This window comes from Coturnix japonica, chromosome 17, assembly GCF_001577835.2.
Source record: "Coturnix japonica isolate 7356 chromosome 17, Coturnix japonica 2.1, whole genome shotgun sequence".
NCBI lineage: Eukaryota > Metazoa > Chordata > Aves > Galliformes > Phasianidae > Coturnix > Coturnix japonica.
The window spans coordinates 5402962-5416119 of NC_029532.1; the positions used below are offsets into that span (position 1 = coordinate 5402962).

The 13158-nt window shown below is 44.7% G+C and overlaps 3 protein-coding genes and 3 non-coding genes across 8 annotated transcripts; 4 read left to right on the forward strand and 2 right to left on the reverse strand.

Annotated features, from left to right (window-relative positions):
• Window positions 1-9: 9 nt before the first annotated feature.
• On the reverse strand, window positions 10-6255 carry MED22 (mediator complex subunit 22). Of its 2 annotated transcripts, XM_015879072.2 has the most exons (4): window positions 6078-6255; window positions 5839-5919; window positions 5181-5389; window positions 10-1304 (listed from the first exon to the last, which is right to left on the reverse strand). In XM_015879072.2, exons 1-4 carry the CDS (start codon window positions 6198-6200, stop codon window positions 1106-1108), a joined length of 612 nt encoding a protein of 203 aa, XP_015734558.1. In that variant the 5' UTR covers window positions 6201-6255; the 3' UTR covers window positions 10-1105. The 2 variants fall into 2 exon arrangements, with proteins under 2 accessions (XP_015734558.1, XP_015734559.1); XM_015879073.2 differs by lacking the exon at window positions 10-1304 and having other exon boundaries at window positions 2197-5389; window positions 6078-6254.
• On the forward strand, window positions 6236-9632 carry RPL7A (ribosomal protein L7a). Its single transcript, XM_015879074.1, has 8 exons — window positions 6236-6317; window positions 6716-6836; window positions 7267-7416; window positions 7754-7894; window positions 8245-8324; window positions 8573-8703; window positions 8940-9009; window positions 9465-9632. Exons 1-8 carry the CDS (start codon window positions 6315-6317, stop codon window positions 9567-9569), a joined length of 801 nt encoding a protein of 266 aa, XP_015734560.1. The 5' UTR covers window positions 6236-6314; the 3' UTR covers window positions 9570-9632.
• Window positions 7123-7197, forward strand: LOC116654196. The gene has a single exon (XR_004309180.1). It is a non-coding gene; the product is annotated as a small nucleolar RNA SNORD24 (small nucleolar RNA).
• On the forward strand, window positions 8007-8083 carry LOC116654195. Its single transcript, XR_004309179.1, has one exon. It is a non-coding gene; the product is annotated as a small nucleolar RNA SNORD36 (small nucleolar RNA).
• On the forward strand, window positions 8426-8498 carry LOC116654190. The gene has a single exon (XR_004309173.1). It is a non-coding gene; the product is annotated as a small nucleolar RNA SNORD36 (small nucleolar RNA).
• Window positions 9633-10301: 669 nt separating the features above from the next.
• Window positions 10302-13134, reverse strand: LOC107321776 (surfeit locus protein 1). Of its 2 annotated transcripts, XM_015879069.1 has the most exons (9): window positions 13006-13134; window positions 12740-12818; window positions 12492-12619; window positions 12277-12359; window positions 11997-12188; window positions 11774-11846; window positions 11312-11474; window positions 10949-11030; window positions 10302-10748 (listed from the first exon to the last, which is right to left on the reverse strand). In XM_015879069.1, exons 1-9 carry the CDS (start codon window positions 13066-13068, stop codon window positions 10682-10684), a joined length of 930 nt encoding a protein of 309 aa, XP_015734555.1. In that variant the 5' UTR covers window positions 13069-13134; the 3' UTR covers window positions 10302-10681. The 2 variants fall into 2 exon arrangements, with proteins under 2 accessions (XP_015734555.1, XP_015734557.1); XM_015879071.1 differs by lacking the exons at window positions 12277-12359; window positions 12740-12818; window positions 13006-13134 and having other exon boundaries at window positions 12492-12606.
• Between the last annotated feature and the right edge of the window lie 24 nt (window positions 13135-13158).

Here is a 13158-nt window from a genome sequence, read left to right on the forward strand (position 1 = left end):
ACAAAGAGGTTCTATAGAAAAGAGTTATTTATTAAACCACCTAATTACAAAAAGGGGGAAAAAATGGAAGGAAAGTAGGGCAAAAATGACACCAAATTCACATTGTAATCAATAAATGACAGCAGAATGCTGGGGAAGCTCCACTGTTGGTGATGAAGCTGCCACAGCCACGATCCAGTCCAGCTCTATTCACTTCAATGCATTATTCCCTCCAATGCACCTTGAGGGTCAACTCAGAACAACCAGAAATAAAGGGCAGAAAATCCAAGCACCAAGATGATATAGAAGGGAACTGAGCACCCCCTGTGCTCCACACACATCACTTGTCTTAAGTTTCGCTAGATGAAATTGTTAAAGAATATAAATATAAGCCAAGCTGTGTTAATAGGAAGCTGTTGTGGAACCATTGGAATCAGGGTAATCAAAGCTCCTGCTTCTACCTGTAGCCTTAAGCAGGTCGCGTTATGAACACTGTGGGTTGATTCTGTTTGCCTTCTGCTTGACAAAAGGATTAACACTGTTGTTCAATACAGGCCTCCTGCAGAGCCTCTTCTTAAATGATTCACAGCAAGAAGTTCAAGTTTGTGGAGCGTTTTGACAGTGAAAAACACTGAGTAAAAAATACTGCAAGATTCTTAAGTATGACACGTTATCTGGTGGCATCCTGAGAAAGCTTTAAAGCAGCCGGAATATCAATAAACATGAATAATAAAGAGGCCCAGAACAGTCACTATCCCCGGATTTGGCTCAAGTTTTCTATACCAACCAACCAAATTCAACTATAAGCACTTCACAATGTGAAATTACTGTGAAATTCAAATGGGAACAAACACTGAATTTCTAATCATCTCCACGTGTAACTCATGGAAAAGCAAACTGAACTCTAATTTGTTAGAACAATCAGCTTTGTATTCGCTTATCACTTCAGGAACACTCATGGCAACGTCCCAGGCATGGAGAAAGCACTGTGGCTATCCAGTGAGCAGAGACCTGCAAATACAGCTCCAGTGCATTGTCCTGATAGGAAGATGCTCGCTCAGTACAGCAGGTGGAAGACTTCTTCAGTGCCACCAGGAGGAATGGATTCAGCAGCAAAGAATCCTCTTCAGGAGTGCTCTGTGGGGCCTGCCCCATGCCCGTTCACGTGAGGGTGTGATGGGGTTGAGCTCTGAGAGGTAGCAATACTCTGCTCTGCCGTGGCAGTTGTCAGAGGCAGGGAGAGGCTTTCAGGAGACAGCGGATCAAAGTCTTCTCTCCAGTAGGCTTCGCACAGTGGTAGATCATTGCTGTCACATAGACTGTAGCTTTACACAACAAAAAAAAACAAACGGTAAGGAGAGGCAGCGGATACAATGATAAAGGAGGAGGGAAAGGGAAGAGGAGAGGGAGAAAAGCAAGACAGAAGCAAAGTGTTAAGAAAATGGCAAAGAAATGTTCATGGCTATAAAGCCTGTGTTCACAGGTTCAAATTCATCACGAGCTTTGTGAGACTGGTCTTCAGCAAAATACCCTGTAAAGGCTGGTATTGAATCTTACAGGCTGGTATTGAATCTTAAAGGCCTAATAAGGATCAGGGAAATTTCAAAGACAAAGCTATTACTACAAACTGAACCAGAGTCTCAGTTCTAATCCAGACAGTACCAGTCCATAGATAGATCTGGGCTGAGGTTGTGGCACCCCAAAGACAGGAGCTGTACTAGTCTGAGTGAGGCACAGATCCCGAATCACTTCACTAGGAGTTACATAACAACCTGTGTGAGGGGAAAAAAACAAATACAAGTTGTGCTCTAAACTGAAGTCTATTTACACCCTTAACTTAAAGCATCCCACAAAAGGCATCGGCCTTCTTTTGAAAATCCCCAGCCTATGAAGCACTGGCAGCTTCTACAGGTCTCAGCAGCACCACAGTCCTTAGAAAAGCAGCTTAATGGATTTGACTCCTGCAGACTGCAGTGTGAGATGATACAGCAGTGTAGGAAAGTAAGAAGCTGTTTAATTCTTGACTGTGGTCTGAGGAAAACACAACATAGAAGGGCAAAAACTATAAAGGAAAGTGTTGGAAGAAACTGGAACAAAACCAGAACAAATTCCAAAGAGAGGAAGGAGCTGCACACACAAGAGACACATCCAAGACAAAGTGAGTGCGGGAGCAAAAAGCAGCTCGTGATTGGAGTAAAACAAACCCAGTGGGGCAAGTGATTTTGTCGTTGCAGCTTTATTTACATTTTGTAACGTATGGACTCGAATAGATGCTTTGCAAAATACTTTTTAAGTGCAGAAAATACGAGACACTTCAAATTGCACAAACATGAAATGCTGAGATTTAAGTCCACACTCACAGACAGCTCCTGTGATCTCAGAGGAGGGACATAAATACACGTTTGGGGTTTAGGATGAAAAAATGCAAGCTGGACTCAGGGCTTAATGCTTTGAAGAAGCACACAAAGCACTAGTTGCAAGCACCAAATCTTTGTAGTGTTTTCTGACAGCATCACCCAGTTGGTTTCGTACCAGAAGTAGGAAGGCAGTAGGTATATGTTTTATATCTGGGCCCTTTGTTAAATCTCTTGGAAGATTTCTTTTGCTGGAGGATAACCACCCTGCCTTAGAGTTCCCAGCACAAGGCAAGTTTGTGTTCAAGTAGTGAAGACCTTTGGGACTAAACCAGAACTATGATCCCTTTTCTGACAGTTATAAACATCAAACAATGGCTTCCAAAGTGAGCCCAAACATCGCATCCATGAGTGTCCCCATAGATTGGTTACTATGAGCATTTAACCTGTATCAGCAGTGTAGGTGCTTCTCCCACTGGTCCTAAACAATAGTTACTAAAATCTAAGCTCTCCCTCTCGTGTACACTCACTGAAAGGCAGGCTGAATGAGAAGCAGCTGCACAGCCTGCAGCACCACCACTCAACATCTGTGCACAAACAGCTCTAGAAAAACACTTGAACAGAGATTGAAAGTGAAGATTCCTACTCAGCTTTAGTTTCATGGACCAATGGTAGGGGCAACTGCTGCACAAGACACTCCTTTTTACAGTCCTTCTACAGCTCTTGGGAACAACACACAGGAAGAAAGGAAGCTGTGCAGCATGGGGCAGCTTACAACTGTAGCACCTGCAGGTACACTGCTCCAGGGAGCTCACTTATCTACAGCCTTCCTTGGAGGGACAACCTGAAAACCTAAAATAAACTCAGCAGTGACCTTCAAGGACTCTGGGGCATTGGAGAGCAGGATGGCTGTATGGAACCAACATCCTGACCTCACAGGATTCTTTATAAGGATTAAACCCCACAGGGAAGTAATAAACTACAGAGAGGAAACCCCAACCAGGCTCCCAGGTCAGCACAGAATGCCCACTTGTGGGCAAATCAGCTTTTGCATTCATCACAATTTAAACATGATCAACACTCTTAAGGCTACGTGATATAACAGAACCCCTTTTCCCACATTAGACAATAAAATTTCATTTAAAAATATCATAATATTCTAATTATAAAAGGACTTTGAATAAATCGCCATTTCTGTATTTACACACATAATTTCTTTGGTGCAGAAAAAGACAGGAAAGAGCATAGGAAAGTAGTTAAGTGCTAAAAGCAATGATTAAGTGCTACATGGTATGCGGTTGCAGTAGAAGGATCATAGCTCGGTAGACAAGCCAAGTTTCCTCATCTCAAGACCACCCTCAAAAGAATGAAAACAAATGTAGATCCACTTCAGTGTATCAGGAAACAGAGCTGTTTGTGCTTAGAAACCAGTTCTGTTTTGAAGGTTGTTAAGAAGGGCAAGCCATGTCAGTCAGGTGAAGAGACCATGATAGAGAGGCCTGAACTCCTTAGTTCAGAACAGAAAACAACTGAGACACAGTCATGGCAGCCTGGTGTCAGTGTGGGAGAAGCACCCCTGGCACTCATGGGGCACTTCACACTGTCACTGTGGATGCAGCTTATGCCATGCTGTACAGTCTGTGCAGTGGACACATCCCTGACCTAGTAAGGCTTGGACTGGTGCTTAGGTTTGTGACTATCAATCTTCTTTTCTGAGGCACTTCTAGGACCCTTTGCCATAGTTCCCTTAAAAAAAAGCTAAGTAAAGCTGGAAAAACAGCTCTAAACTTGGATCTCAAGTTTTCTTAAAACAACATAGCTGGTTCTAAGCTATGCTACATCAGTACCTTAATCCTTTAAGAACTCTTTTAAAGAGTTTTACTCCTAAAATACATTACCCTTAAACAATGGACTAACTGCCAAGTATACTGTGCAGTTATTGTTTTAATTGACTTATCTGGAGCTATAGATGCTCAGAATGTCTAGAAAGAGAGGACAGACAAAAGTGGAACAGCTGGTCATGAGATTTTGGGGTAAGATTTTGAAAAGATAAGGTTTTTTCTGTTTAGAATTCACACCTTTATTGCACTGACATCACTTAGTGCACAGTGCAGCCAATACAATCTGATTCTCAGTTATCTTCTTCCTGCTGTCATTTACTGCATAATCAATCAGAAGTGCTGGAGTGCATGATTAAAAACAACAAAAAACGATTAAAAAATAAAGTGTCTGAATTCTCTAAAGCCCGTTTCCTATGCAAAAGTCTTTTAAAATCTTAAAAATTCCTCAAACAAATTAATAAATCTTCCTTAAGAAATCCTATCACGATACTTCATAATTAAACGTTCACCTCAAAAAGACTCCAGGCAACTGGGGCAGTGGACTACAAGGTAAAAGGCACACTGTGTTAGCAGGTCACTTGTGAAAGAACTTGTAACAAGGATATGAGATATCACCATCTTATCTAAGATCAGCACCCAGCTCAACATGCTGGTTGTTCTAGGGAGAGATAGAGACTCCTCCAGAAGGACATCACCCCCTAAGGAAACTGATCTCCTATGATAATTTGCTTAGGCTTCCTTTGTAATCATCTGTCACATCCAACCAACCAAGGCAAGCACCTAGAGCTGGATGCTGTGAATTCCTTCTCCAATATAACACTTATACCCTGCAAGAAAGAAGCAGTTGTTTTAAACTACAGAAAGAGCTTGACCAAATTAGGAACGGGAATGGAATTTTGCTGGGAACATTCTCAAGACCTACACTATAAGGATTATCTCTTTGTTTGGATTAACTCCCCCAGAAGGGTTGGAGTCATCAGACAGAAGTCCACTGCCCTATTTGTACCTGGAAGAGTAATATTCTTCTTCTAGCTCATACAGGTCAATGGAGATCTCATCCCGTAGTGCAATCAACTTCTTGTCACACTCCTCCTGCAAGCTTCTCAGCTGCTGGTTGCGCTGGTTGATAGCTTCATTTACAGAGGGGAAATCATTGAGGATCAAGAACTGCTTCAGGTCAGACACCAGTTTCATCAAGGACTCACCAGCTCGAACCTTGTAGGAGGAAAAAAATCACACAGATATAAATATTTTTAAACAGGATTTGACTCCAGATTCACATCGATGTTAAGTATCTTTAAACAGGACTTTGTTCCAGATGTAATGTGAGGTAAAGCTGCTGCTCCTGCTCAATCCATGACTACACAGCAGCTCCTGCAGCAGGTGAGGGTTCTGATAGCAGCCTGTATTGACAACACAGACCAAGCTTTGTAACACTGCAAGGACTCACAGAATGACCTGGCTTGGAAGGGACCTCAAGGATCATGTAGTTCCAACCCCCCTGCCTGGCAGGGCCACCAAACATACACATTTACTAGATCATTCATTGCATTACCACCCCAAATATCAGGTAGGTCTTTTAGCACCTCCTGAGTGCTATAAAGGCCTGTCTATACAATAACACACCAAACAGCTCCTGAAGTGAATCCCGAAGCATTACTTACAATGTTCGCAGCTCTGACGTGCATCTCGTAGTTATCCTGCTCGCTTTGGGTGGCTCGAGAGACCTGAGTTTCATCCTCAATCTAAAGACAAAGACAAAGTTCATCTTTACACACACAACTGCTGCATCACAACGTTCCAATCTACGCCAATAATCCCTACTTTAAACCGTTTTAAACTTAAATCTCCCACCTTCACGTTAATCACAGATTACTCCCTCCCCTCCGCAACCCGAACTCACCTTAGCGGTCTTAATGATCTCGGTGAAGTTATCCATAATGGATTTAACATCATCCTTCAGCCGCTTGTTGTATGACTGCAGCAGGGTCTCTTTGCTCTGTGGTAACACCCGCTGTTGCGCCATGGCGGCCTCCTCTCTTCCTCCCGCCTCTTCCTGTCCATCTCATCTCGCGAGAATTGGTGCCACATAGATATCCCCCAGCATGCCCTGCTCCGTCTCTTTGATTATCCATCCAAGATGGTGAGTACATCTGGGGGTAGTTACCTCCATCCACCTCCATCCATCTCCATCCGCGCACCCCGCCGGGTCACGGCTCTCATTGAAGGCGGTTCGGATGCTCAGCAGCTTCACGGAACCGCGGGGGGGCGGTTCGGTTCGGTTCTAGGCCGAGGATGCGGCAGCCTAAGAGGGGAGGCGGGGCTGGGCCTGGGCCTGGGCCTGGGCCTGGGCCCGATGGGATCCGGGCAGTCCTATAGGCCGCGGAGAGCAACTCGTTGTTTTAAATCTGATATTCTAAATCTGATATTCTAAATCTGATAGTCTCATAAGCGCTTTTAGGTCACATCGAGGTGGTTGGATGCTCTTTAAGTTCATTAAGTGTTTATGGTAATAAAACAAGATGTGTTTTGTATTTGCAGCCGAAAGGAAAAAAGGCCAAGGGGAAGAAGGTGGCACCTGCCCCTGCTGTAGTCAAGAAGCAGGAGGCCAAGAAGGTCGTCAATCCCCTCTTTGAGAAGAGGCCCAAGAACTTTGGCATTGGTGAGTAAGGGGATGTGCAAAGAGCTTCAAGGGCTGGTTTATTTTGTTGTTCATAACTATAGATAGTATATTACATGTGATAAAGCCATGGAGTGGAGCAGGCCATAAAGGCAGCTGCTTTACCATCATGAGTGGTAGAGCTGTGCTCCACTTGGTATCAGAGCTGGCTGTGACACTTTGCCACTCTAAAAGATCCATTATGTATATCCATTATGATGCATTTCACCCCTTTACATGCGATGTGATCAACTAGTTCAGGTTTCTATAATGCTGCTTTTGTCACGTGTGCAGATGATGTGAAACAACACTTGCTATCTGAATGGCAGTGCTGACATACGTAACCACCAAGATCGCTGATGCACTCCTGCCCTATTGCATGCTATTGCTACATGGATTGGGAACAGTTTTGAGTTCAAGTCTGTATTTCTAGGACAGGATATCCAGCCCAAGCGTGATCTCACACGCTTTGTGAAATGGCCCCGTTACATCAGGCTGCAGCGCCAGCGCTCCATTCTGTACAAGCGTTTGAAGGTGCCTCCTGCAATCAACCAGTTCAGTCAGGCTTTGGATCGCCAAACAGGTGAGGACGTGGCCTACAGAATCTCTTTTGACTTCTGTTGTTGATGGTCAATGTGTGTGAGTCAGGAAAGAAACCTAAAGAAGACGTTATTTAATAAGACGCTGCTGTCTGGGAGATCTTTAGGGAGGCTTTAATAGTGACTGATAATGGGAACAGCGAGCTTTGTGAGTTTGCTGCCCTAAATTACTGTTTTGAAAAGGGAGGTGGGAAGTATCAGAGGTCCCACGTAAGGATGTAAAGCAAGAATTCCTCAGTGGGTGCTTCTTGATGCACACGAGCCCTTTAAAACACTGAGATTTCCATGTTATTTTACTAATTAATTCATGTTCACTTCCAGCCACGCAGCTTCTGAAGCTGGCGCACAAATACAGACCGGAAACTAAGCAAGAGAAGAAGCAGAGGCTGCTGGCTCGTGCTGAGCAGAAAGCTGCAGGAAAGGGAGATACTCCAACTAAGAGACCACCAGTTCTCCGGGCAGGTAGGTCTACATGAACTTTCCTACTTGCATATATGGGAATGTGGTCTTTTGGAGAGAAAACTGATGGGAAAAGTTGGTGCTCTGCTCCAGCCAAACAGGATTGGACATGCTATGGCAGTGATGTATGAATTTCTTCACCTGAGCTCCAAGTGAAGAGCAAAATAGACGAGCTTTTTAACCCTGAGCTTTAGCAAATTGTCCATGGAATATCTTACTCTGTGCTACTGAGTGGATATGAAAAGTTCTCATTCTGAAAGGTGTGCTGTGAAAGCAGCTGATTTTATGAGGCTTACGTGAAAGCTCTGGTGAAAAGACTGACTTGAAACAGACTTGTATAATTTGTTTTTTAGGTGTTAACACTGTCACGACTCTGGTAGAGAACAAGAAAGCTCAGCTTGTGGTGATCGCCCACGATGTAGACCCTATTGAGGTAAGCACGGTAGAGGCTGCCTGTATAACTCCACTTGAGGTTGGAACTCAAATGCTTATGGACGTTCAAACTTTCCTTGGACTTAGAATGAGGCTTGGCCCTTGCGATGATGTATGAATTTCTTCACCTGAATCAATAATGAAGAGCAAAACGAGCTTTTTAACACTGAGCAATTGCCACAGCCCAGGCCAGCTGAAACGCTACTAAGATGTTGTACCAGCAATACAGCACGCTCTGTCTCTTTTCAGCTGGTGGTCTTCTTGCCAGCTCTGTGCCGCAAGATGGGGGTGCCATACTGCATCATCAAGAGCAAGGCCAGGCTGGGGCGACTGGTGCACAGGAAAACTTGTACCTGTGTTGCTTTCACCCAAGTTAACCCGTAAGTATTCTGTGTGCTGATTTGCTTCAGATCCTGAAGCTAGAGGTTTAGCTTATTAAATAGGGCGTTATTATTAAATGTATAAGCTGAACTCTAAGCATTGATGGCTTTTGTGATTAACCTTTTGTTATACTTAACCTGAAAAATGATGTTCGTATTAAGAGTTAATTCCAAGACAGAAGACTTACAGAAAACATTAAACTGATGCTCTAAAGAAATGCATCTGTCCCCAACAGGGAGGATAAGGGTGCCCTTGCAAAGCTGGTGGAGGCTGTTAAGACCAACTACAATGACAGATATGATGAGGTAAGATGTGTGGCCCTTGTCTTTCAGGTTCATACTATGAACATCCCCAATAGTTTCTCAGTAAGATGCAGATTTCTGTTTTGGAGTGAGATCAGCTTAAGGCCTGTTGGGTGTAGACTGTAGCTAGGGGTTTTTTAGGTATTCAGATAGTTTACCTGAGGATGGGGTACAAAGTGAACACTGTCACCAAGAAAGAGGTAAACAGAGCCTAATGCAAGGACATGAATGTAAAGAGATCTGCTTCAGCTAGACGTGATTCCATCCCTGAAGTCCTGAAGCAAATCTCATGATAGGGAAAGGCTTTCAATTGTCGTATCTGTGCTGCTCCCAGAATGTAATTCACTGCTTTAAAAATGAGTGAGTAGGAGTTCAACCTTTTGTCATGAAGGATTGGAACTGAGCACAGTTGAATGTATGCAGACTCTTAACTTCAACTTGTTCTTCCTTCTTTGCAGATCCGTCGTCACTGGGGTGGTAACGTCTTGGGTCCAAAATCTGTTGCTCGCATTGCCAAGCTTGAAAAAGCAAAGGCTAAAGAACTGGCTACTAAGCTGGGCTAAAGATGTACTGATTTGGTACCATGGTTTGTGTACATAAAAAGAATAAATCCCCAGATCAAATTTTAGTGGTCTCTTATTAATGAGGGTTGCAATCAGTGGGTTGCGAATGATCATTACCCGCCTTCTCTTATCCAAAGGGTTGGATAGAACAGCATAGAAGGCAGCAAAGAACACATTATTTCCCTTAGAACAGTTTCCCTTGGCTGTTAAGCTAGCCATCTGTTTGCCTCCTTTAAGCATAGACCCACAGCTGCACATACTGGTGCTCCTACACTGAATGGGCTAAGCTAGGCTATTTCTGGCTTTAAGCCTAGCTTAGGAATGCAGATATCTGACTTGGAAATAGCTGTAAATCATTAGTGCCTAGCCTTAATTACTGCATGGATTTAATAAAGGCATGTTTGTGTAGTTGTGACACTTAAAAGAACTAAGCAAATCAGGACCTTTATAGGTTTGTAATGTCTCTTTTATGACAAGACCAGACAGTGAAGGCACACTAAAGGAGTGGAAGAAGTATCTAACCCTACTCCAGCTCTTTGCTGACTGTTGGCTTTGGTCTTGTGGCATTCTTGTCAGCCCAAGCTGAGGCAGCTCTTAGTTATTTCTGCCAGCCCCGATAATGTTGTAAAGCTACACACTCTCTTTAGTCAAACTGGAGTCTGCAGTTGTTCCATTTAATTCAGATCTGTCCCCTTGTTAAGTTGTAAGATATGCAACAAATCACAAGGCAAATACTAACAGGCCTGTTTTATTTATCCTGATGGAACTGCAGTGCCCCCATCTTGGCTTCAGGAACGACTGCTAGGTGAAAAATAGGGATTGATCAAATCCCTTGCCCTGATTTGTTTAGACTGAATATAGAAAATACAGCAGTGGAGAAGAAAAGGTTTTGTAGCTTGTGACCAAACTACCCAAATACAATAGAAAAATGCATCCTTCAGATGATCACAAAGCTGTTGTAAGTAAGTGTGTCAACACCCACCATTAATCCTGATGTTCAAACTGCTGCCAGCATCAGCTGTTACGTCCCATGCCCTGAGACTGAGCTCTTCAGGATTGATCTGGCTGCAGTCTTGTCTGTATTACAGGAGAGCAGGAATGAATCCTTCCCCTCATACAGGTACTTTTCGTATGAATTTTCTGTACCACAAGAAGGAAGTTGCAGCACACAGGCCGTACCTGTGACAAGGAGTGAGAAAATACATCATCCAAACATATACAAACAGTTTGCAGCTGAAGATCTCATCAATCCCCCTGATACGGGAGCAAGAATGCTGGGGGGAAAATTATTTCCCTGCTTTCAGTGGATTCAACAGAAAGCATTTTAAGGCTTCATGTTCAGAAAACAAAGGTCAGACGCTGCTGCCTGGGTAGCTTACCAGGTAATGATGTACTGCATGTGCTCGTTTCTCAGGCTCACTCTTGTCTGGCCTCCAATGGGACCTCCTGGGACTGTGCTTCCTGTAGGTACAGCACAGCGTCAGATGTTTGGTCTGCAAAGCCCTGAGCTGCCCATGCTCTGCCAAGTGAGCAGCTCGGTGTGATGTAGGTCACAAAGATTGCCCGCTTCTCTGGGCAGCGGTGTTCCCAAGTTAGCAGCAAAGCCAGCAGCTGTACCTTCAAAACCCTGTACAGTGAACTTAGTACAATACCTCTCAAAAAGCCTTAGGAGAAATACATGATGGGGAAAAGGGGGAGACTGTCATCAGTTGGTTGTGGATTTGGGTTTCTCTGTGACTTACTGAAATCTGCATCAATGAAGATGGGCTCAGCACCGGTCACCTTTGCCATGGCCTCCAGGTCACGGTAGTGCCAGCGGTTTTTTTCAGCGTTATTTTCAGGCACAAAAGGTTTCCTTTTTTCTGATAACCTCACCACCCCCGTGAGATCGATTTCTTCTTCAATCTGAAACAAGAAGAAAAAAAGGAATCTCTTGGGATTCATTTCTTAACATACCAGGACCTGGTAGTACATCACCTGCAGGTCTGGTTACAAGTCAGCCAGCAGGTTGTGCTGTACAGTGCTGTAATACAGCAGGGAAAAAGGCAGATGCCTTATTTCCTTAATCAAAGGCTTCGAGAAAAGGCACCTCTAAGAAGCGCAGTGACTCAGGAAGCTGAATGTGTCTGCTGCCTGTCTTTGTTTGTTAGAAGTGGGCAAGAGGTTAGAAAGTAACATGCAAGGTTTCCCTGTATCCCTCTTACCTGTCCCTTCAGCCTGGTCTCTGGTTTCAGTTTCTTTTTGGGCACGAATCCTCTGTTGACTAAAATCGTGACCCTAGAGTTACATAAACAGGAGAAAAACGCCTTGTGAATTAAAGAAAATTCGTGCTGCTGTCTACAGCTATGAGGAATTGCAAATACAATTTGGAATCAAGACTCAAGCACCTAAGAGACAGATGCATTTTAAGGGAGAGCCTTAACTCACCCTAGATCCGTGCAGTAGAAAGGAGTAATGACGTTTGCTCCATTTTCTGCATGGGATGTCAGCCTTCCAGCTTCTCTGGCTTCTCGCTCAGGGTCCACAAGTGACCGTGGTAAAATGTAGAGCTCCTTGGAGTGATCAAAATGCCCTCGGACCTTTACAGGCCTGTACTCCAATTCCTTCAACTCCATAGGGCTGCAGAGAGCAAGATGAAATGAAAATCACACCTGTGATAGGCAAATTACATGGGTGGATTTCACTATGGAATTCTCAGCTTCCTTACTCTAATGTCAGAGGGATGGGCTCTGATGAAAGTCTAGATGCCAGCTGTGCGATCAAATCTAGTTTCCATTTTCGACGCTGAATCTAGAAGTACACAAACAACAGTAATTCCTGTTCTTTACCCTGCCTATGGTACGATCTATATCAAACAGACAAAGCTTGAAACCTTACAGCCCCAAAGTGCTCATCTCTGATGAATGAAATACATGCTGATACCTGCCATGTGCCGAGACAGAATGCAGTCAGGGGCACGAGGAGGAGGCCCCACTTCAGCCAGATGTCCTCACTAGATGCACCGGTGGCTGCTGTGGAGCTTCGTGGGCTGCAGAGCCTCAGGCAAACATCTGCAGAGAGCCAGAATGAGGCAGCGGACAGGAACAGGAGGAGAGGTGCTAAATTCCTTAGGAAACATCATACTGGTGTGAGGCTGAAAGCGACAGAACCCCACACAGATCTCTGCTCACCTCTCTGCTGGGTCACTGCAGAACCCACTTTGGTTCGGGGCAATCCAAACAACGTCCTTCTGAGCAAGCAAAGCGATACCTAAGGGAGCAATACAACATCCAATGCTGTAATTTGCCTTTATATAAATGTTGGGCGAGCGCCTTCACTTCTTTCTTCATCACTCGGTGCCCAGCGGGGCCCTTCCCATCCCCTTCAGAGCCCTCACAGACCCTGTCTGCCCCCCTCAGAGCCCACCCCGGCCCTGCCCGCTGCCCTCAGCTCTCACCCGGGCCCTTCGCTCCCTCAGCAGCCTTGGCCCCGCTCGCAGCATCAGCCCCCACGTCGCCATGAAGCAACACCGCCACCCCCCCACCACCCAGGCTGTCCCCTCCCCTCTAGCTCCCCCTCTCTATGGTACCGGAACCCGTACCGGAAGTGA